General features: G+C 46.1%; 1 protein-coding gene across 3 annotated transcripts in view; it reads left to right on the top strand.

Moving 5' to 3' along the window:
- Window positions 1-25,218, top strand: part of CDH13 (cadherin 13) — a 1,006,079-nt gene that overhangs the window by 518,787 nt on the left and 462,074 nt on the right. For all 3 annotated transcript variants that reach the window (XM_006762254.2, XM_015562993.1, XM_015562994.1), the window contains exon 5: window positions 3,440-3,592. In XM_006762254.2, coding sequence (XP_006762317.1) covers window positions 3,440-3,592 — 153 coding nt within the window. The remainder of the gene's footprint in view (window positions 1-3,439; window positions 3,593-25,218) is intronic.

The following is a 25,218-nucleotide window of genomic DNA, read 5'->3' as shown; positions in this document are numbered from 1 at the left end:
GCTCTGAGGAACAGGTGCTTCAACAGATGTGTTAAAATCCAAGCCTTTAAAAACAAAATTATTGAGAGAGAAGATGCATAGTGCCTAGCAGAGGTGCTTACAGTGGGGACTTGCTCCTTTCCCGGGGAATACATCATTTAAATCAAGCAGCCAGTACTTATTAAACAAAATCCTCTCTGCAAGACCCTACTTCTGGAAGGTCAAGTGGGCCAAGCCCTCTGTGAACAAGGAAATAACCTGGACCTGACAGCAGGAGAAAAGCTGCCCCAGAGAATTTCTGAGTGGAGAATTCAGCTCTGTGCTGAGTGGCAGGTGGAGAAATGGGAGGGCGGCAATATTTGCCCCAAGAGAGCGTTCAGGACCATCTACCACCTTATTTCTATTAAAAGGTGTGGGATGCTGTCCTCCAACCTTTGCAGAGCAGGGGAGGGTCAGGAAAGGAGAACAGAGTCAGCAGGCTGCCCCTGGCAGGAGCTCACCATGGGCCATGCCTAGTGGATACTGGGGCCAGGAGCCCGTTCTTGGGAAGCAGGGCAGCTCCAGAGCTTGCAGGTGTCCCCTGTTTACCTCCCATTAGGTTGACCTGGGCCATGCGGCCTTTTGGAGAGGACCGGCCTCCCGGGTGTGCTTAGGAGAGCAAGAGGCAAAGGTTTTAACCACATTTGGGCTGAGTGGTAAGACGGGGAGGGGAGCGACAGTAAACATGGAGTGACAAAGAAGAGTGTGTTTGCTCAGCTGCTCCTTCTTTTTTTCAAGTCAGAGAGGTTTGTGAAGAGGAAATTTGTGCCCTTAGAGATTTTCATAAAAGATTATGGCTAAGATCAGCCGTGGGCAAACTACTGCCCTCGGGCCGGATCCGGCCCGTTTGAAATGAATAAAACTAAAAAAAAAAGAAGACCATACCCTTTTATGTAATGATGTTTACTTTGAATTTATATTAGTTCACACGAACACTCCATCCATGCTTTTGTTCCGGCCCTCCGGTCCAGTTTAAGAACCCATTGTGGCCCTCGAGTCAAAAAGTTTGCCCACCCTTGGCTCAGATGCTTTTTATGCCTAGAGGTGTGATCTTACCCATTACTAACAGTGGCATCATTTTATGATTGTTGCTATCAGTATTGCAGTCATTGGCTACTATTTATAGAGCCCCTTCCACGTGCTTAGGTCTGTACTTTGCACACACTATCTCATTAAATCCCCATCAACCCGGGGAATAAGATGAGGAAATCAGAAGACAAAGTACGATGTCCAAGGGCACACGGTGGCTCATTGGCTGAGCTAGGACTGGGACATATGTTTGTCTGAACAGTGGTGTTCTTCATTAAACAGATGTTGGCCTTGGTTCCTGCTATAGTCCAGGCACTGAGCCAGGCCCTGAGATCCAGTGGTGAGCCCAATATGCTGTGACTGTTGACCCCATGGAGCGTCTAAGCAGCAGGGAGTGGGTTGGGGGGAGAATGTCAGCTGGATTAAATCAAGCCAAGCAATGACTAATATAATTCTTTTCATCAGAATTATTTCCATCATACTTTACTTTTAATCTTGGTACGGATATTTTCTGTTATCTTAAAATGCAAACAGAGGTCATTGGTGTTAGATCAAACCTCCCAGTGTATTTTAATAAAGAATACTTTAAATCAGGAAAACACTCCATTGCCATATAGATAGAACTGGGTCATGCTCTTACTCAACTATCATGGCAAAGGAACTTTGCCATGCGGGTCACACTGCCTTAGGCACCACTGCCACCTCGTGCCACCCAGTGGAATTGCAGGCTTGGTGGCCACCGAACTGGCCTGGTGGGAGGGAGGCTAATTCCATATAAGGCACATTTCAGGCAGATTTCACCCAAACCCTCCAGGCACAGTTGATTAAGTTCCAGTAGGTGCCCGTTCATTTGTAAATTGATTGCACCTGGATCAGTATCAAGCTTGTATATGTGTGTTCCAAATGTCTATTGTTCTCCTGACTTAAAGTATTGTTATACTTGCAGATATTGATGACAAAGTGACATGAAACAGATGAATACTTGGGAAAACTCTAGAACTGATTTTTGCAAATAATAATTTCTCTTTAGTTGGGCACCTTCAAATGCCATAAAGAAAACAAAATATAATTTGGTTCCTAATTACCTCTCAACCTCACCTCTACTCAAACCACACTATGTAGTGACATCGTTTCTGAGATTTTCTAGCCTCTCTCTCACCTGCCTGCTGCTCTATCTGTCCTGTTCTCTCTGCCTGAAAATACCTTCGTCCATCTTTATCTTCTGAATTTATTCTTCAATGTCAAAGCCAAGCTAACAACCTGTAGGGAATTATCTTAAAATAAGTTCAGAGATGACAGTGTTTCATAGCAATGTTTCTAGAGACATGGAGACCGGGTTCTGAATCCCACCTTTATCTCTAACTAGAGGCCTAGTGCATGAAATTCGTGCATGGGGTAGGAGGGTGTGTCCCTCAGCCCAGCCTGCACCCTCTCCAATCTGGAACACCTCGAGGGATGTGTGACTGCCAGTTTAGGACTGCTGACTCCCAACCACTCACCTGCCTGCCTGATTGCCCCTAACAGCTTCTGCCTGCCAGCCTGATCACCCCCTAACCACTCCCCTGCCAGCCTGATCGATGCCAAACTGCTCCCCTGCTGGCCTGGTTGCCCCTAACTGCCCTCCCCTGCAGTCCTGGTTCCCCCCAACTGCCCTCCCCTGCAGGCCTGGTCCCCCCAAACTGCCCTCCCTTGCAGGCCTGGTCCCTCCCAACTGCCCGCTTATGCTGGCCTGATCTCCCACAACTGCCCTCCCCTGCTGGCAATCTTGTGTGTTGGAGTGATGGTCAATTTGCATAATACTCTTTTATTAGATAGGATAGCCATAACCATGGCCAGCTTACTTAATTTCTGTGTCTCCATGGTTCCATCCATTAAGTGCGAATAATAATGTCCCTGACCCCAGCATCGTTGTGAGGTTTTTTAAAATGTGTGTAAAATGCTTACTCAGCACTATGCCTAGTATCTGGTAGAACCAATGGGGCAGGTAAAGACATAGGTAAATACCTAGCACCTCGATCTTTGCCTGCCCAGGACAGTGTTGTCGAACAAATGTCATCTCTTGTCGTTGTTTTTCCCATCACCTATTTGGTCTTGCTTGCAGGAATGAAAAAAGAAATGTTTCTTGGGAGTTAAAAATAATATAAATGTCCAGCCTTGAACTTGCTGGAGTTATTTCCCTCCTAGATCCATCACTCTGTGTCACCACAAAGATTTGCATGTCAGGATGGGAAGTGTTAAGCAGTGATGCTATTTTTGGTGATGCTGCTTTACTCCGTTGTTCACCAGGCACCTCTGTGTTGCACCTGTGATTAGTGGCTGGGTCGCTGAGGTGTGTTTGTAATGTGCTCTCTCTGCGCCAGAGTCTTAAATGTCACTCTGTCTCCCTGACCAGGTAGTCGATAGTGACAGACCGGAAGGGTCCAAGTTCCGGCTCACTGGAAAGGGAGTGGATCAAGAGCCTAAAGGGATTTTCAGAATCAATGAGAACACGGGCAGTGTCTCCGTGACACGGACCTTGGACAGAGAAGCGATTGCTACTTATCAGGTGAGTACCCCTCAAGTGCCCATCCTGCATGAAGAGCAGTGGTTGTCAATGATCGTTTGCTTCCCACTGAGTTCATTATTCCTGGGCCTCACCAGGCCAGGGCTGTGTGACTTTAAGTGTGTTTCTGTGGCATCTGAGTAGTGTTGCACCCCAACAGGGCAACAGTGGGAGCCCCTATCTTACATCAATGGAGCCCCCAGTCCTGTGTGAGATTTGGGGCACTGGAAAGCAAGAAGAGGGTTCATGGGGGGACCTCAGAGGAGGTCAAAACTCTTAGTGCAGCTTTGGCTTTCTCGAGCAGTAAAAGGTGCAATAACAACCTGGACCTGATCATTTAGCTCCTAGGAATCCATCCTAAGGAAATCGGGAGAAATTTAGTTAGGCCTTTATACACTGATGTTATAGCCTGGCATGATCCCTGCAGGGAATCAAGTGCTAAATATTTAACAATAGGGTAGTTAAATTAGGCACAATTTTGCAAGGAATTTGTATATAACCATTTTAAATATTTTTGAAGAAGTTTTACTTATATGGGAGAGATTCAAGACATCGAAGGGATACAGACACACAAACACATAAGGCACCCTCATTACAGATCAAGTATTTGTACCGGTACGGACCATGGCAGGTGTGCATTTTCGAAGCCGCGTGATACAAGAAAAATTGAAGTGCTGATGACTGCCTTTGGGTGTGACTGATTTTCCCTTTCAGTTTTCTGTTTTTTCTATAATGTACTTAAATTACTTTTATAGAGAGAATAAAAAGCTATTGGTGAAAGGATACCCATTCAGAAGTTGATACCCATTCAGGACACAGAGACCAACGTGGTTGCACCCAGATATTGGGGTGCATCGCATACAGGCTGGAGGTCAATGCCACCCCTTCTCCACCACACCCCAGAACAGTCTGTGCTCATAGCCTGTTATGGACCCAAGCCTCTGAGAGTAGGAAGCTCATTCTCTGAGCAATGAGATAGAATTCCCGGCATTTTTCAGGAACAGCCCTCCATGGACACAGCGCTGAGCAGAAAGCAGGCGCAGTGGAAATGAGGCCCAGCCAACATTTGCGTTTGGTCTCCATTGCCCATCACGCACATTTCCTGGGTTGGGGTTCAGGAGGTGGTGGCCAGTTACTAGCACCATATTTGGCATCTCTGGTTTTCTTGTCCAAAACAACAGATAGAGCATCTCAATCTCCCATCGACAGAAAATCTGTATTCTCCCTTCTCTGCAGACATGGGGTGCCGAGGCATTGCATTGGGAAGCCCAGTGTTCTGACTGGGGAAGCAGGTATCCTGCATCTAGCCTGCTCTGTCACCATGAGCTGTTGACCTTGAGGAGATTGTGTAAGCGCTGGTCCTCAAGGTCCCAGCCATAAAGTACAAATAACATGTAGCTACCTATTCAACTGGATTGCTGTGAGTTTCAGTGAGAAGTTAGTGTGAAGGCGTTGGAGGCATTAAAGTGCTGGACAAATATGGTGGCGTGAAGGGAGTTTGTGGAGCCCCATTCTCCAGCAGACCTCATGCCCAGCTATGTGCTCAAGGGTCCCGGGTCCAGGGAGGAGCAGGGTACCTCCCAGATCTCCCTTTCAAAGGCTTTGCCAAAGGGCAGATGCTGCCAGTGTCCGCAGGGGTTCATCTGTCACAGACCTCCAAAGGGTGGTCAGTGTGTCCTAGTGTACACCTCAGGGAAATCTGGTTGTTATAGCAACTAAATATTGGTGTCCTCAGGATTCCCAGTTCACTGGCCTTGAGCGTACCAGAGGTGACCTGGCAGTTCTGGTGTCCAGCTGTTGCAGGACCAGCCAGCAGCAGGCAGGGGAGATGCCCTCTTCTCTCCCCATGCCTATCACAGGAATATCCATTAATTGGCAGACACAATGAACGAAGGAGACAATAAAGGTTACAATTTTGTAGCATAGGGATGACGATTAAGAGCTCTGAGGTAGCCAGCTTTTGTACGTTTCTCAGTCTATTGACTGAGCTGTGTGATCTCAGGCAACCCACTTCCCCCTTCCGATCTTCTCATTCTCATCCACAGAGGATAGTACTGTCACCTCTAAGGACTGTAGAAGATAAAATAAAATTATTTTGTAAATGTATAGCCAAGCTCATAGCAATAAGTCATAGCTGCTCTTAATAGTTTTTTTCCTTATTAGTTTTTTTTTAATGCTTTAGTTAAGTTCCACAAGTTTTTAATGTCAGTTTCCAGCCTTCAACCATGAGAAGGTTGACATCTACTACAGACTTGTGGTTTTCCTTCTATCCTGACAGGAACCAAACATCATAGCATGGGTGGGCCCTCTTTTAAGTATCAGAGATAAATTCCTAGATGAAACTGGATCTCAAGAACTCCCTGTGGGTTAAAGGGGTACAAGGTAAACAATGAAGATCTTGTTGGGAGTGTTCTGCAGCCTGAACTAGGCCGAGTGTGAACCAGAGGAAGTGGGAAAGGCTCATTGCCAAGGATGAGAACTGGTGAATGAGAGGCTGAAAGATGCCATTTGGGGGTGAAACCACCGGAGCTGTTGGAAGAGCTGAACAAGAGTTTGGATGCATCCATGACTGTCTGATGTTGTGGGATCCAAGTGTTTTAAAAATGCAAGTCCCCCTTTTGGGAGTCCTTCCACACTCAGAGAGAGGCTTCTGGGCACCATAGGCCAGAACCCGCCTCAGTGTGGACATCTCCTTAGGGGGCCATGACCTTGGTCTCCACAGACGTGAGGAAGTCCCCATGGGGCAGTCACAGGGCAGGGAAAAGAACGCCAACGCCAACACTCAAGGATTGGTAGGGAGTGATGAGAAAGTCCTTGGCTTGGATGTTGCCAAGGTGCCAGTAAAAGACTTCTGTAAGGAGAATTTCTGAATCATGACGGGGCCCTTCCCTCTGTCCTTCGCATTGCTGAATGTGTGGCTGTCACGTGTGCCTGTGCAGAGATTCCACTGCACAAGGGGATGGCTGAGGAATGAGAAAGGCCTGACCTAGCCCGTGGCTGACTGAGAGCTGCACTGCAGTACGGGCGTGTCTACAGAAGGCCTCCTCTTTCTAATGTTCACAAAGGCATGGGGAGAGGATGGAATAAAAGCCCAGCACTTTTTTAAAATTTAGGTGATTTTATTTTTATCTAAGCACAATATCTAGGTGATAATAGTGATTAATAACCAGGGCCCTGGGGACAGAAAATTGTTGTTCAAGTCTCAGCACAGCTGCTTACTGAGCTGTGTGATCTTAGACAATCCACTTACCCTCTCTGATCTTGTGACTCATCCATAAAGTGGGGATAGTACTAGCACCTCTAAGGATGGTAAAAGATGAAATTATCAGTTTTTATTAACTAGTAATTGTTAATCAGCTGGTAAAATGAAGCCTAATCTCAAGCTTGGAACTTCTCCTATTCTTCCTTAAAGTGAAGCCATATAATATCATAGCAGTTAAAAATACAATTTTGCATGCAGCCACACTGGCTGCATTCAGATCATGGTTGTTATGGACTAGCTGTGGGAACAAGGGCAGGGTGTCTGCCTCAACTTTCTCATCTGTAAAATGGGAATAATATTAATAATACTGATCTCATAACATTTTAATGGTAAGCATTGAGAACAGTGCCAGAAACATAGTAAGCACTGTCTAATCTTACTAGAGGGGTGAGAGGCTAATGCGGTCTGTGACAGGCAAAGGAAGGTAAAGGCAAACTTCGAGGATTCTGAGTGGTAGCCCAGTCTGCCTGTCTCAAGTATGGACTTGCCTTGAGTAATCGTGAAGGGTTTTTGACAGTTTCATAATGTATTGATTGGTCCACTTATTCTGTCTACATGCATTTTATTGAGTATCTATAGGGTGAGGAGCTCCCTCCAAGGTGGTAGGGGAATATGCTGGGAAACCAAACACCCCAGGTTTCCTGCCGCCCTGCGGCTTTCATTTCAGTGCCTAGGCGTTGTTTCCAAGTGCACTGACTTAAATTCCTCATCAGTGTGTGCAGGCAATATGCCAGGAAGCCAGGCCTCGCTCGTTGTGTGGCTTGTTTACTGCGGCACAGAGCCGCGCCTGCCCAGGGGAGGCCGCCGGTGCTTGGTGGGAGAGCAGTGTCTCACGAGAGTACAGTGCGGCTGGTACTCCTCACTAGCCTCCCAAGAGTCCAGTTCCAATGCCACACCCCCCACCTCTCACTCTTTAATTCAGTCTTTGTTCTGTTTTCTCCAGGTCCTTGCTGGGGAAGGTCCCCTATTGCTCTGTGCTTGGTTCTCCTATTTCTAGATTTAATGAGAACCAGGTTACCCCCTTGTTAATATACTCTGAGCGTTATAATGTTGCCATTCTGGTCCCTTCCAAGTGCCTGTTTAGAAATAATTTACTATCTTACTAGTACAGTGAGATCCATCGTGTGCGTGGTGGTCATTGTGGTTGGTAGCAAACATGCTTCTTCAAAGAACTGAATTGAATTTCTACATTTTAGTTTCCCCTCTCACAAGTTTAACAAGCAGAGAGCATGTGGGCCAATTGGGTTGCCATTGTAATTGCTCCAATGTTTATTTTACAGTAAAATGCTGCTCACATGCAAGGCCCTGCAATTGTGTTAGCAGGCCCCAACTCCAACAAGAAAGCCTCTGAACTCAGCCGAGGGAACTGCGGGCGAGGAGTGATCTGGGATAAATTTGTCCTAGCCCCCTCGGGGATCCTCATTAAAGCCACTGTTCATTGAACACTGCATGGCTGATACTGTGCTAAACACTTCATATACGTTCTCTTATTTAATCCATTTCCCACAAGAGACTTAAGAAGTAGATGCTAACCCCATTTTATGGATAAGCAAATAACTGTTAAATAACTTTTTCAAGGTCTCCCAGCTGGTGTGTATTGAGTCTGGGATCCATGTCCGTTTCTCTCCACCTCCCAAGCCCTGCATTTTCAATCACTAAAAAACACTTATTTTACCCTCAACTAAACTCTGCAAATTCCCAGGCCTCTTTCCCAGGACCTCCACTTACTGAGGCTGGGAAGGGGGCTTCACTGGTTAAATGATCTATTTCTTTTCAAATACCATTCTTTTCCATGACCGAATGCCACCTGCCCCCTCTCCCTACCCCAGCTCCCCAAAGGGCTTTCCAAGCTGCTGACCTGAAGTGGCACCTGGCAAAATAATTTAGCTCTTGCAGTATTGGAAGCTGACATATTAATGCAAAGCCTCCTGAAATATTACTCATTATTATGCATTTTGCCAGCATTTGAGTGATTTGTGAACTCTTCATTGGAATAAAGTACTGTAAAGGATTCATGAATGACCAAGTTTATGAAATTCTATAAAAATATTAGCAGGTGGTAATGATTCCCTCACACTGTGACTATAATCTGCTGCCTGCAAATTTGTCAAGATGGGAGGACAGCAGTGGAATGGGAGACAGTCGGTTAGGCAGGTGGCAGAAGGTCTGGCTGGGCTCAGCAGGGGGTAAGAGGTAATCTGGAAGCAGGGTCTGGGAGTGGGCAGGAGTCATGGGCAAGAGACCTTTTCCTTGAGCTGTTATCCAAGGCGAGAGACGTATAGAGAACTGGGAATGTCAGATTTGGGTGGGAGGAGAAAGGAGCTCTTGAAAGGAGAGGGCAAACTAACATTTATTGAGCACCTAGTAAGTGCCTAAGAACTCTTCAGAGTTCTACATGCGTAAGCCTGTGAAATGGTTTATTCATTGTTTTGTCTTTGCCACTACGTTAGCTAAGGGCCAAAGTGGTTCCCAAGATATATTATTGTTACTAATGTTGGTGTTAACATTTATTGAACATTTACAACGTGCCAAGGCTCCATGCTGAATACCTAATGATCATCTCATTTGATGTTCATAAAATGAGCTTGATTCTGTTATCATTCTCAATTACAGAACTGGTAACTGGAGCCACCTGTGTTCTTGGCTTCAGCACATGAGCAGGATTTCATTGCCTCCTTCTGAATATTCGCATTTTCTGAGATACAGTCTGCTCTCATTTGAGCCATTGTTTGCACAAGTTTTGACTTTGTGGTTAAGAGTGTTACACCTGGCAGACAGAGGGTATTATTGTGCCTGTGTTGTTGTGTTTTTTCACTCATATGGCTCTGCCCTAATTCTAACTCATATGTGGCTCCAAAATAACTAGGCGGAAAATACAATCAAGGTGAAAAATGCTGCTGTCGTACAGAAATACATGAACCATGATGTTAGGAATTTTAAGACAATTGGGAGGTGTAGATTTACCCCGATTAGAGAGTCATTTAGGTGACTAACTCAGATACAGTGATTTCCATGTTGCACATGGACGATGCAGGCATCACCTAGATGGAGCTGAGCTTGGGATGCTCCCCCAGCCCTTGCAGTAAGGATAACCTGCATCCTCTCCATCCTCTAGCCCGGTCTCCCCCGTGGCCATCTTTCTTAGTTGGGATTCTTGGTGGTAGTCAACAAAATCCTCTCAGCTAATGTACAAAGAAAAGGAGTTATGAAAGGGTGCAGATAGCTTATAGAATTGGCAGAGGGACCCCAAAACCTGGCTCACGGGTAACACAACCAGAAACGATGGTGCTACAGGAAATACCCAGCCATACGTGATACTATTCTGGTGCAGGGTCCCTAGCCTCAGCATTATCGACACTTTGGGCTGGGTAATTCTGTGGTAGGGGGTCTGGCCTGTGTGGTGCATGGTGTTTAGAAGCGCAGCTGGCCTCTAGATGCAAATAGCATCCCCATTTCCGTCGTGGCAATAAAAACATCTCTAGATATTGCCAGTTGTTCCACAGGGCAAAATGGCCCAGCTGAGAATCACTGTTCTAGAGGCCCTCACTGCTGCCCCCTTCCATTGAACTCTGCCCCTATGGCAGTCGGAAATGGGTGGTGGCAACCTTGCCTGGGCTGTGCAGAGGGTTGGGTGACTCTGACACCTTGCTTTACAGAACCTCCAATCCTCAAGTGAGCCACTACCTAATGTCTCCCATTTCCATCTCCAAGATGTAAGATGTTGGCAGGGAATCCATGTGATGAATTCTCACTGAGCCCATAAGGGGCTTGGGGTGGGTGTTTTTATCACCTGCATCACCATGTCATCAGAACAATTTCATTTTGAGAGGCTCTCAGTGATAGGCATGGCTGCCTGAGGGCAGGTAGCCAGTCCATGCTTAGGAGAGGGTGGGTTCACACCTAGGATCTTAATTTCCAGTAATATCATGGTCCCATCAGGTAATAACACAGATGGCCCAGGAAAGATCCCTGACTCGGAGGAGACACAGAACTTGGGGTAAAGCTCGGGCTTTGGAATCCGACCTACTGAGGTTAGAATCTCGACTCTCCCATCAGAGAAACCTATGAAATTGCCATTTTTTATAAATGAAAAAAGGGTGAATATCGGTTGTTTCATGGTTTGCCCTAACACTGTGTCACCTTTGGCGAGTTCCTCAATTCTCAGTCTCCGTGTTATCATCCTCAGAATGAGGGTGAGATGGCCATGTCACCTCCTGCACTGCTGTGGTTAGTAAGTGGGTGCGGCAGGGTAGTGCCCAGTGCAGCCACTGAGTGTGCTGGAATCAGGAGCCCTCGCCTCAGACAGGAGCTCCTGCAGGTGAAATGGAGGTGAAAGCAGCTGCTGGGCATCAGCCAGCAGTTACACGGTTAGATGTTAGTAGCACCAGGTGCCACTTCATAGAAGGAACTCATCTAAACCCCCACACCAGCATCAGAATCTAGGGACTTGTTAGAAATGCCCATTCTCGGGCCCCCACCTCAGACCTGCTGGATAAGAAACTCGGGCCCCCATTCTGGGTGTTCACAAGCCTCCCAGGTAATTCCAGCGCTCCCCGACATTTGAGAACCCCGAGTCTAAAACAGGCTCTTAAGTGTTAACATCACTGTGGCCTGCTTGATTCATTAATTTGCCTCAGTGAGAGTAGCCTTTGAACCAATTCCATTACAACCCAAATAGCACCTTTAAACCAAAGATACTACTTCTCCAGATGTTCTGTACATCATTTGAAAGCCCTCTGTGTCCAATCCGTTTCTTCAAAACTGCCTTTGTTTTTGTTCCATTAATGGCTCCCGAGAGCCGGGCACCTTTGTCCCTGGCTGCTTTGCTCCTTCCTGTCTAGACTTTGGATGACTGTTGAATGCCAGTGACGGAGTGTTTGCTGACTTCTCAGAAACCAAGCTTTTAGGCTGGAGATAAAAGCACCTTCAGAAGATCTGAGCTGGTACAGGGGACAGGGCCCCTCATAGGAGGAGGCTGGCCTGGGGACAGGAGAACCACTCTTCCGCCTTATTAGATTATATTCTGCCTTCTCTCTATATATAAAAGGCTAATATGCAATATGACGTGTGCTGACTACCAGGGGGCGGTGTGAAACATGCTGGATGACCAGTGGCTGTGGCAGGGTGCTGAGGGGAGGAGGCAGGGGCGGGAGGGACCATGTGGTGGTGGTGCGCAGGTGGCAAGGGAAGGAGGAGGAACCTGGTCGGCCCTAATCACTGGCTAGGCCTAGGGACTCTACCCATGCACGAATTTCGTGCACTGGGCCTCTAGCTAGATGATAAGTAAGTTATTTATGGTTCTCAAACTTTGCTGCATGACAAAATCATCTGGGGAATTTTAAAGCCTCTGACGGCCAACTTGCTCTCCATACCTTAAATTAGAGTGTCTTGGAGTAGGACCAGGCATCAGCATGTTTATGAAACTCTCCAGGTGTTTCTGCTGTGAAGCCAAGTTGAGAACCATGAGTTAATAGAACCCATATGTGCAATTTATTCACCGCTGGGAATGAGGACATCAACCTAATACACATAGGAGTTTCTAACACTTAATAGAAAATCAAAGTTCTTATTTCCCCTCAGTCAACTGCTTGAATCTAAGCGAATGTCTGAAGTTAACTACTTTCCAATGTCTCTTTTGACACAAACTCTTAAAAATTGAAATGTGGAAAAACAGAATTTGATAAACAAATGAACGAACTGTCTTCTGACTCACTTCAGAAAACAACAATTCGGGGTTTGGCCGCAGCCTCTCCCCACCCCAGTGCCCCCGAGCATCTCCATCATACTCTTTCCACCTGGGCTCCCCACATTTCCCAGCACTGCATTTAGCAGCCGGGCCTTATCTGCCAGGTGCAGCCGGTGAAACTGAGGCATGAAGTTCAGCGACATCGCTGAGGCAGCTGCATGCTTGTGTTATCGCCGAGGTGCTCCTGGCTGATTATTTATTTGGTCCACTAGGCAAAGCTGCTTCCTCACTCAGGTTGATGGTGACATATTTGTCTAAACATCATTAGCTTACGAGAGGTTTAACTTGAATGTTGGCAGGTGGAAGAACCTGTGTCCCTCCCTTGACTTTGTCCTCCTGGCGCTGGGCCTTGCATCCAAGGCACCTGCCCACAGGCTGGACCTGCCACAAGTTCATGGAGTGAATAAACGTGTGATGGTCAGTTTTGCCTTTATTTTTGCTTTAGTGTCCTTACCACAACCAAATAAATCTGCTTCAGCGTGGCTGTTTTTTCAAATGACTTGGTGGAATTTTTTCTCCAAGGTGCCGAAGCATCACAATACATCAGAACTGCAAGAGCCTTTAGATGCATTTATCTAACCCTCTGAATTTACAGATTACTGAAAATACATTGCTGATGTTTTTTGCTATCATAATAATGGGTATTATGGCCAAACCCTCTGGGACCAGATCTGCAGGCACAAATCCTATCCCCCAGCACTCACTCCTCATCTATTTGTATTCATCAATCGGCATAAAGATTTTTTTCACTTGGTAAGAAATGAACAGGGGAGGGAAGGAGGAGTTTGTTTGGGGCATAGACCAGGAGAGGGGAGCAAAAGCAAAGATAGAAAGAGGCTGAACTCCTCCTCTTGTGGAAGTTAGCACTCTGGGGTTTGAAGTCAGAAAATGATGGAAAAATATGAGATAATGTGTAAAGTTGGATGAGAGGACCAGAAGCTCATTGAACCAATCACCAAAGACCGGAGAAGATTCTAGGTTCAAGCACTAGGGCGGTGAGGCCAGTGCTAAAGGATGATGCAGTTGGAAAGCGAGCCTTCTCCCCATCCAGAGACGCCTGCAGCACTTTGGCAAGAGAAGGTTTGGTGACTAGGGTGGGTCACCATGGTGAAGCTCTCTGAATGGCCTAGACAAGTGGGTGGAGAAGCTGACCTGGACCAGGGGGCCCTATGAGGCCAGCTTTGGCCCTCCCACCAGATACCTGAGGAATAATGTCCTAATGGGGACTGAACTCCGCTTGAGCAGGTCAGAGCCCCGAGTCCCTGTGGTGGGATATAAAAACAAATGGACCAAAGTCCTCACTGAGGCTGGGGAGCTGCTGAGGATGGGTCACCCATCTCGTCTGGCCAGCCCACTGCTTCCTGTTTAATCAGAGGAGATCGCTTCATCTCTATAGATTTGAAACTGGGAGAATCTGTGCGCAAAATTCCAGGATAAATAGAAAAGCATGGAGGAGCACACACTTTACCAGCTGAGGGAACTGAGGGAAATGGGACCACACTTACAGAGAGGCAACTTGGGGCCGCCAAAGGAGGCATACACTTCAGGGTCAGCAACCCTATCAGGTGGGATCTAGTCCACCACCAGATTGATTGACCCAGCAGATGCTGAGGGGGTGCCTAACTCGTGCCAGCTACATTTCAGGGCACAGGGGATTCAACAGTGAAGAATCACCAACTTACTGCTTCGTGGAACTCTGTCAGTAACAGACATTATGAGTATAATGTGTCAGGCGGTTATAAGTGCTAGAAATAAAAATACAGCTGATTAACGATACAGAGTGATGGGGGGGCAGGGGGGATGGCTGCATGGTCCAGGCAGGCCTTGCTGAGGGATGGCATTTGGAAGTGGGCCTGATGGGAAGTCTGAAGATAGGAATGCTGTCCTTCCCTCTCAGGGACCTCTGACGTCAGGGCTTGTCAGTGGGGTGATGTGCCTTCCAGGGGACATCTGGCAATGTCTGGAGACATTTTTGGTTGTCACACTGGGGGGAGTAGTGCTACTGGCATCTAGTGGGTCAAGGCCAGAAGTGTTACTCAGGGTCCTCCAGTGAGCACAGGACAGACCCAGGTGCCATGCTGCAGGCACCAGCACAGGCCTGGCCTCTTCAAGGATCTGAAAATACGGCGTGACTTCTTTACTCAAACCCTTGTCTGGCTTAAATAGACAAAAGGTCTGTGTTTGTTTCTGGGGCACCACAGCAAGAGATACTGTCCCTGTCCTTGTAAAGTTCGTGATCTGGCTGGGGACAAGGATTTGTGAGAAGACAGCTACACCCCCAAGGGACAGGGCAGGGCCAGAAGCAGCCTTCCGGAGGATGAGGCATCAAAGCAAGCGCTCAGGAATGAGGAGGAGTTCGCCAGGTGACAGGGAGGTGGCTGGGGCTGGAGGCTTCTGGGGAGGAGGAACAGACTGAGCCTGAGACATCACAGAGAAGTGGCTGAGTGGGGCTCCTGCACAGGAAGTGAATTCCACCAGCGAGGAAACGGGACGCGTGTGCTAAGTAAGCAGTGAGCGCAGACATGATACCCCTCTGGTGACGTTACAGAATTTTAGGCTGAAGAGTGATGTGACCAGACTTGGGTTTTGCACAGCCTGTCCTGGTTGCCAGCAGACAACTGAGGTCAAGGTAGGGAGTCCTGTCCCTGGGTCTTGAAAGCCAGAGTGGCACGTATCAGATAAATGCCATTCTCGCCAAGGAAGCCATGCTAGGTGAATCCAAACTCACAGTGAAGATATAAACTGTTCTTTGGGGGGAGATGAAAAATTAGGGGGCCAGGCACTGCCAGGCCTTGTAGGGTAAGGTAAGGAGTTTGGACTTTATTCCAAGGAAGCCTTGGAGGGTTTTCAGCAAGGGAATGACATTCAATTTGCATTTCAGGAAGATAAGATTTGTTTGAGCACATCGACAATAACATTCAAATTGCCGTGGCATAGAAATTAATTCAAAAATGCATTCATTTTTTGAGCCCCCACTACCTGCCAGGCACTGCGGGAAAGAGAGAAAAGATAAAGGCCTGCCGTCCATCCCCAAGCTCAGTCTTAAAGTGCCTCCTGGACAGAGTAACCGGAAACCTTTCATTCTGAACCCTTGTCGGGGGTGGGCAGGTAGGGGGGGCTCAGTCTACGGGCCAAATGAACATTTTCTGTTAAAATTCCAAGCTTTTAGCTCTTTAAGGGTTTATCAGAGGGCCATCTCGAAATTATTTATTAAACACAGTTGGCCAGAGCTGTTAGCTGTTGATGCATTGGATTGGCATCTGTTTTAAGAAGTTTATTATGAAGGAAGGCTTATCTTTTACTCACAGTAAGGCATTTGGTGCCAAAAGATCATCTCCATATTATTATTTTTCTTCTCAAAGTTCAGAAGTTTGCATAATGGGCTCTTTTAAGCAAAGGCCATCTTTTCTGGTACTTTGCTGGAGAGGGACTGTAAAAAGGACTTAATTGTGCCTTCTTGCTTATGGATGCTCATTCCCTGCCTGCAACGGGGCCAAACTGAACCTTGTTCCATGTGTCAGACCAGGCACCCTGACGGCGGGCAGAGTGGGAGCCCACCGAGAGAATGCATCTCATTAAGTGAGGGCTCATCTTCTCCAACGGCGTGAATGGGACCAGGTTGACCATGTTTGACAGGAAGGCAGGAGGAGAGCTCTGTGCTCTTTGGAACCTGGTCACGACCTCCTGGCTTGGGGGGGCACATTCTGTTGGCCATTCACTCTTGTGGGGGGAGCACAGGTAAAGGTGGTAGGTCTGTGGTGGAGGTCTTAGCCAGCTACTCACAAAAGCTCAGGAAGCTGGGTGACTGGCATTTCACAATTAATTATGAATACATTTTCTATTCCTTTTGAGTTTTTAATGCAGGGCCTCATCATGAACTCTGCACACTACACCAGCAGAGTTGGAGAGCTGCAAGAGGGGATGGCCCTCAAAGGCAGAAGTATTTACTCTCTGCCACTTGACAGAAAAAGTGTACAGACCTCTGGACTAGATAGGCCCTCACATCCCTCGGGAATTGATAAACTGATTTTGAGAGTTTTTGAGATCCTAGTCCCAAAAGGAAGCATATAAATTTCCCTTTTCTGGAGATTTCAGAGGAGAGGCTAAATGTGTGTCTCCCTTATATGAGGGCTATGCGGTCGGGCCCAGAGGTGAGCTCACTGCATTCAGGAACAGGCTCCCCAGGGCATTGTCGAGGAGGCTGGCAGTGAGCACATTCCCGAGTTCATCTGCACGCTGCTTAAATGGAACAGAGGTTCAGAAAGGTTTTGCAAAGGGCGAACGACTTTGCAGGTGTAGCGTACAAAGTGAAATTTATTGTCCTTTCCTTTCCCTGGCATTTCCCCCTTCAGAGCAATGCTCAGCAAGCTGACTGCAGGCCTGAGCTGCCTGGGGCCACACCTGACTCTGACGCTGAGTAATACAGTCACAAAACATAACGGTGATGCTTTGTGGGCTTTGCCCAGCCCTTATAAACAGTATCTCACTGGTTCTTACATTGACTCAATGAGTTAGGTGCCTCTATTATAGTTTCCTATTTCTGCCATAGCAAATTATCACAAACTGTGGCTTAAAACAACACAAATTTGTTACTTCACAGTTCTGGAGGTCAAGTGTGGGCCTCACTGGGCTAAAATCCAAGCATCAACTGGCAGGGCTGATTCCTTCTGGAGGCCTTTTCCAGCATCTAGAGCAGCGGTTCTCAACCTGTGGGTCGAGACCCCTTTGAGGGTCGAACAACCCTTTCATAGAGGTCGCCTAAGGCCATCGGTAAACACATATAGTTTTTTCCTTGTCTTCTCATTCCTGCCCCGCACCCCTTTATTCTAAGCCAGGGGTCCTCAAACTACGGCCCGCGGGCCACATGCAAACACAAATATTGTATTTGTTTCCATTTTGTTTTTTTTAATTCAAAATAAGATATGTGCAGTGTGCATAGGAATTTGCTCATAGTTTTTTTTCAACTATAGTCCGGCCCTCCAATGGTCTGAGGGACAGTGAACTGGCCCCCTGTTTAAAAAGTTTGAGGACCCCTGATTTAGAGCCACCCACATGCCCTGGGGGGTCTCTTTCTGTCTTCAAAGCCAGAAGTAATGAGGACACAGATACTGACATCGTGCTGGTTCTCCCCCCACCCCCCACCCCACTTTTAAGGAGTCTATGATTACGTGGGACCCCCCTGGATAACCCAGGATAATCCCATTATGTTAAAGTCTGCTGATTAGAACCTTAATTCTATCTGCAACATTGATTTCTTTTTGCTTGGGACCTAAAGTATTCACAGGTTCTAGGCATTAGGATGTAGACATCTTTGGGAGCCATTATTCTACCTATCACCACACCACCTTCTATAGAAGAGGATGTGGGCACAGAGTAGTTCTGCAAGGTCACACAGCAGGTAAGTTACAGGTGGTCTTAATCTTTGGCCCCAGATGCAGTCACCCCTAGAACCTGGGGTGATGGTGTAGCCAGCAGGTTGGACCAGGTGCTCCCCTCTTCTGTTGGCTGCAAATAGGGTGATAGCTAGAGAGAGAGAAGTATCTCTCAGCAGACCCTCAGTGGCTCTCTCAAGGGCTGGAGGCAGTATGTCGTCTCTCTCATGTGTTTTCCTACCAGAGCACAGACGTCCAGGCCTCTTTCACTTTCCTCCTTTCACTGAAGTGTCATCATCATTTTCTTTAGACCAAGTAAGAATCAGAGAATGGTTGGGCCCCACCCCATAACAAAGAAACAGAATTTCCGGAGGATGAGGCCCAGAAATCAGGATTTTAAAAAGATTCCCAGGTGATGCTAATGAGCAGCCAAGGTTGAGAACCACTGCTTTAGAGGAAAGCATCTGGGCACGGGACCCAGACAGCTCCAATTCCGGGTTCCTGCCCCAGTGCAACTTACTAAGTGTACCAGTTAATAATAAGGATTATTTTCAAAGATGGATTTACACATATATTGATATATATGCGATTTGATATCTATGCTATTTTGTTGTACTGACAACAAGCTTCAAAACTTCATATGTCAAATTTTCTGAAGGTGTTAACATCATAGATATATTTACTCTTAAAAATGTCGAATTTCATGCCAAAAAGAAGAGCATTTGCAGGAAGTTTTAATTCATTACTTTATTTTGAAGAAAAAGTTATTGTATACTTCAGGAAGCTTATGGTGAACATGTTCCATCTTAAGATACTTGTGAACGCTAGTTTAAGCGCTTTCAAAGTAATGATTTCGATGTGGAAGACAAAGAACGTCCAGGTCAACGGAAAAAGTTTGAAGACCAACAATTACAAGCATTATTGGATGAAGATGCGTGTCAAACTCAAAAACAACTTGCAGAAAGACTAAACATTGTTCAGCAAACAATTTCCAATCATTTACAAGCAATGGGAAAGATTTTGAAGGAAGGAAAATGGGTGCCACATCAACTGAATGAAAGACAAATGGAAAACCAAAAAGTCATCAGTAAAATGTTGCTTCAGCAGCATGAAAGGAAGTCTTTTTTGCATCGAATTGTGACTGGTGATTAAAGGTGGATTTATTTCGAGAACCCCAGACGCACAAAATCATGGGTTGATCCAGGTCAACCATCAACATGGATTGCAAGGCCAAATGGCTTCGGAAAGAAGACAATGTTCTGCGTTTGGTGGGATCAAGAAGGTGTGGTGTATTATGAGCTTCTAAAACCATGTGAAACCGTTAATACTAAAAGCTACTGACAACAAATAATCAATCTGAACCAAGCTTTGATCGTGAAACAACCAGAATGTGCCAGAAGACACAGCAAAGTAATTTTGCTTCATGATGACCCACCATCACACACTTCAAAACCAGTTAAAGACACATTAAGAAATCTTGCCTGGGAAGTATTAACCCACCCGCCATATTCACCAGATCTTGCTCCTTCAGATTACCACTTGTTCAGAACGATGGCACACACACTATCTGAGCAGCACTTCAAAACATACGAAGAAGTGGAAAATTGGGTCTCTGAATGGTTTGCCTCAAAACAAGGAAAGTTCTATTGGGATGGTATCCACAAATTTCCTGAAAGATGGTGGAAATGTGTAGCTAGCGATGGACATTACTTTGAATAAAGCACTTTTGATGTTTCTCTTGAAATTAACGTGTTTTCTTTGATTATAAAATCCACCATTATTAACCGGTACACCTAGTACACAAACAGCAGCAGCCACACACGACTACACACTGACTGTGTCAGGCTCAGTTCAACTGAATTTCCTGGGCAATGTCTCCAAATGTAAGTGCCCATGAGCATGCCAGCACCTGCTCCAGGCACGAGGGCTTTAATATGAGTGATTAAGAACCTTGAGGGCAGAGATTGTTGTGTGCATGTTTATGTGTAGAAATAAAGCTGGTTCCATGGCTGGTAGATGAGAGAGCCAACTGACAAACACCGCCTCCCCCTCCGGAGCCTCACGCCCCGGCTCTGTCACATGTCATGTAAATGGTCATGTAAATGCTCGCTTTGCTCACTGTAAACCAGCGGCTCTCAATGAGGGGTGAGTTGGCCCCAGGAGATGAGCGGCTATGTCAGGCGTTTCTGTTTGTCACAACTGGGGGATGGTGCTACCAGCATCTAGGGGCGGGCGAGGCCAGGGGTGCTCCTAAACAGCCGGCAATTCACAGGACAGCCCACACCACAAAGAACCATCTAGCCCCAAATGCTAATAGTGCCACTGCCAAGAAACCCTGGTGTAAATGAGCATAGTGACCCTCCCTGAGGGGGTGCTGGGAGCGCTGTTGCTCAAGCATGGGAACCTCCCCTCAACCAGGTCCTGGCTTCCCCACCAGACTTCCTGTCAGCAGGTCTTGGCCTGTCATGGCTCCGTGTAGCCAGAGGTCTCCCCTTAATTACGAGAAACACCAGTAATATGATTCTAGCAGGGCTCACCATGCTCATTTTTTATTGTGTGGTGTTTTGTTTTTTTAATTTTTTTTTTTGGCAGAAGACAAATTCCATTTCCTTACTCCCGAGGGAAACTAATTCCAGCAAAGGCCATTTGTCTTTGGTACCTTATGATCTAGATAATTTACTACAAATTTACTTTTATTGAAAATTATGTAGATATAATTCAGAACACAATTTCCAACTATACGGCACACTTAAGCAGCATATATATATATCTATATCTATATATATCTATATCTATATCTATCTCGCACTGTCTCTCTCTGTTTATTTCTGTATTGGCGGCAGCAAGGGCATTGCTTTGAGAATCCTTATTTCTGATCAGAGTATTCTCTGAGCTTGAGAGAGAGAGAGAGAGAGAGAGAGAAAATATGCTGGAATGTGCACTTCTCAAAGACACTTTTCTTATAACTCTCTGACTTTGAGATCCTCAAATTTGCTTGCTTTGAAGAGCTGCCGGATTCAAGTATTTTCAAAATGGATAGTGTGTTATGAGTTGTTATCATTCAAATGCAACTCAAACTCATGACATTTTATATAGCTTAAGGATTAATTCAGAAATAATTGACATTTAAATGCATTTAAGATATTTAACTTGTGATTCTAAATATACCTATTTTAAAACCTGTAGAAGCACCAATCTCTACTCTGTATGGACTCCTCCCCCCACAATTACATGGACCTAGAAACAACATAAATATTAATGTAGAATAGCTTTTTCAAACTCTTTCTGGGAAACATAAGGACTGAGAGATGCCCCTCAACACACACTTACACAAAATGCTGGGAGCACTGGGGAACCAATGAATATTTGGGAAACCTCGAAAACTGTAATTGCTTCTTTAAAATTCACAGTGCACATTGGACACAACAGGTATTTTTAAACCTGTTTAAGCCAACATAGTCCACACTTTTAAAAAATATATATTTTATTGATCTTAGAGAGGAAGGGAGAGGGAGAGAGAGATAGAAACATCAATGATGAGAGAGAATCATTGATCAGCTTCCTCCTGCACGCCCCCTACTGGGGATGGAGCCCGCAGCCCAGGCATGTGCCCTTGGCCAGAATTGAACCTGGGACCCTTCAGTCCGCAGGCCAACGCTCTACCCATTGAGCCAAACCAGCTAGGGCATAGTCCACACTTTTAAAAACCAAACCTTTTAATCAATGTCCTCCTTTAAAGAACTAGTAACCATTATAGAAATCACACTTTAGAAAATGGGTGTGAGAAAATTTAACAAGAGCAGAAAGAAGTAGCATGAAGATGCCTGCTGGGTGCCAGCCGCCTTCCTGAGAGGTGCCTGGTCAGCCTTCTGAGAAAGATGGTTGTGGAGACAGTTTGGCACTGAAGTCTCCCCTAACACAGACTCCTCCCACTTCTGGTTGTTTCAGCCCATCTAGTAGTGAGGGAGCCCATGACCTGGTGAACAGACAAACATGTTCTATTCGTGCCATGGGATACTACCCAGCCATAAAAAGGAATAACATACTGATCCATGCTACAAAGTGGATGACTCCCCCAAAACAATATGCTGAGTGCAAAGAGCTAGACACAAAAGGTTACATATTCTCTGAATCCATTCATATGAAATGTCCAGAGTAGGTAATTTCATATCTGGCTTAAATAGACAAAAGTCACGCCGTATTTTCAGAAACCATGCTGGGTACATGGTTTCCTTTCAGGATGATGGAAACATTTTGGAACTAGATAGGGGTGGTGGTTGCAAAAAAAAATGGTTAATTATGCTATGTGAATTTTATCTCCACCTTTTAAAAAGCATTGAAAAATAAAACATAGTGATGGAGGGGAGAGTGACAGGATATGAAAACCCAGATGTAAGAGCAGGGCAGAGGGCTGAAACCGGTTTGGCTCAGTGGATAGAGCGTCGGCTTGCGGACTGAAGGGTCCCAGGTTCGATTCCGGTCAAGGGCATGTACATGGGTTGCGGGCACATCCCCAGTGGGGAGTGTGCAGGAGGCAGCTGATCGATGTTTCTCTCTCATCGATGTTTCTAACTCTCTATCTCTCTACCTTCCTCTCTGTAAAAAATCAATAAAAAAATATATTTTAAAAAAAAAAAGAGCAGGGCAGAGGGATGGGGAAAACCGGGGGGAGCCCCGCACATTCTCGATGGCCACATGGAAACTTGTCCATGACTACAAGGATTCGAGGACATTCTAGCCCAGGGAGGTGTTCAGTACACAAGGGTGGCCCTGAGAGATGGCAGAAGAGCAGTGTCCGCCATACCAGCAGAAAGCCGACCGGGACCCCACACTCTGGTGATGTGTTAATGACCACAGCCTGATGACCCTCATGCATGTCTGATCCTAGAAACAAGTGACTAGGAAGCTACCAGAGCTGGCCATTCAGGCACTTTATCAGTAGTGAACCTTCTGAAGCCCTTTTCCCACTGTTGTACTGTGACTTTTATTCTTCTGCTTAAAGTAGATCCCCAAATTGTGTGATCTTCAACTTCTCCACAACCTGGATCAACCCCTGTGAACTGCCCTACTGGGTTCAGGCTGAGGAACCACCCCAATCCGGACATCGTTAAGCCTCACATGCATTAGTGCCTCCTACAAGTCAACCTCTATATTTCAGAGAAGGACCAGCCCAGTGTGGTCCAGTAGAACTTCCACAATGGTGTTCTGCATCTGCACTATCCAAGATGGGAGGTCCGATACAGTGGCTAGTGAGCACTGGGACTATGGCTAATGCAACTAGGAAATGGACTTTTTAAATTTAAGTTTAGTTACATTTAAATACTCACATGGCTGGTGGCTACTGCTTTGGGAAGTGCGGACCTTGGAAGTCATGGATGAAGTGCCATCTTAGCATCACACAAGTCTGTGTTTCAATATTAGCGTTACCTCTCACTAGCTGTGTAATTTGGGGCAAGTTGCTTAATCTGTGAGCCTTAGTTTCCACACCTGTAAAAAGAGAGAAATGTGAGGACCTACTTCCTGGATCTGTTGTCGAGATGAAATGAGATATTGCATGTTATGTGCACAGAGCTGGGCATCTGATAACTGCTTCAATAATCACTGTGTCTTTTGATATTGGTAATTCATCTATGGTGGATGGTACTTTAAGGAAGTGAGGCTCAGAGAAGTGAAATAACTGTGCTCAGGGTTGTAGAACTAGAGGCAGAGGAATGTGGGAATTCCCTTCCATGTGTTACAAGGTCAAAGTCATTAGCTTGCTGATGCACTGTGGTTCCTCCCCCTGGAATCCCGGTTACAAAGTTCATCTCCTCTAGAGAATGAGATGGGGTCTGAGGAATGCATCTTGTTCTTTCCCATAAGCTGGTCCATTACGTTTGAGCTGCACTGCTCTGTGTTGCAATGGGGTTTCTTTAGTTGTTGAAATCCCAGGGAAAACATGTGTGTGTGAATGGGTTTCTGTCTCCACAGTGGGTTTTGTTTCTTGCAGAGGCTGGTTCCAGGTAGGTTCTGGGCTGGACCAGCAGAGAAGATCTTGGGCTCTGCCATCTCAGCCACCTGAAGGTTCTGGTTGAGTGAAATCTTTCAGACACACTCTTTATTCAACAAACTTGATTCCTGTTTGAAGGCACTGAACATTCCCTTTTGAATGCTTTCTTCTCCTTTCTATATAAAGTTGTCTCTAAGGCATAGAGAAATCCGCCCTGCATAGAGGAAGACAGTCTTCTTTCATTCTAATTTTGGTTGCAAAGAATACATGTATCCCATCATCCTCACCTCTGGGCTAAGAGCAAGAGTTGAGGCCTGGTGTGAATCATTTGTTCAGGTCTGAGAGATAAGTCAGCCCCTGCAACATGTCCTGTGTGTGCTAGCATCTCCATTGCTGCCTCAAGGAAACCTTAGAAGCCAAGAATCAGTGCTGGTCTGGGGCTAATGCTCCCAGCCCAAATACAGAGCCAGTCTGGTCACACTGGCTGTTTAACAGCCCTGCCCATGTCATTCTTAAGAGAAATAGAGTGAGGTTTCATTAACGTGAGAGATCAGTAGTTCGGTTATAAGTTATCACTGCAGAGGGAGAGCCGCAGGGTTAGCTCCTCAAGTTGGAAATAAAAAAGATGAATGGGAAGAGGAAATGAAGTTAGTGCATTACCGCCGGATGCTTGGCCACTCATGCACAAGGGGAGCAGGGAAAGCCTTTCCTAAACACAGAAGGGATGCCAGCGGCAATGAATATTGTTTAATCTGCAAAATATCTACTTGTCCTGGTCAGATTTGCATGCCTCTCATCAACACCATGACCCAAGGATGGCCTTGTTTTTGCAACACATCAAGCAGGGCATCCAGCTGGCTAACTCTCCCAGCTGCACATAACGGTAAACCTTTCCCAGCATGCCAGGACAGAAAGCTATGTCATCATTGCAGTCCTGTGACTGTGTTTGTTTATGTGAAGTGTACTTATCTTTACCACCTGCCCCACTCATTCACTCATTCATATACTCATTAATTCGACAGATGACTATTCAGCTCCTTCTACCTGTCAGATACTATTCAAGGCACTAAGACCCAGAGTTCTTGCTGTGAGGGAACTTATGGCAGGAAAACAGGCAGGTGATGATAAAATCCCCTGAGTAAAATTAAAAAGGGGGAGGAGCAAGGGGTGAGCACTATCTTATTTTATACATGATGCTCTGGACTGGCCTCTGTGAGCAGGGCGAGTTTAAGCAGAGTCCTGATGAATGAGAAGGGTGAC

This window comes from Myotis davidii, unplaced genomic scaffold, assembly GCF_000327345.1.
Source record: "Myotis davidii unplaced genomic scaffold, ASM32734v1 scaffold77, whole genome shotgun sequence".
NCBI lineage: Eukaryota > Metazoa > Chordata > Mammalia > Chiroptera > Vespertilionidae > Myotis > Myotis davidii.
This window is presented reverse-complemented; position numbering and strand designations above follow the sequence as displayed.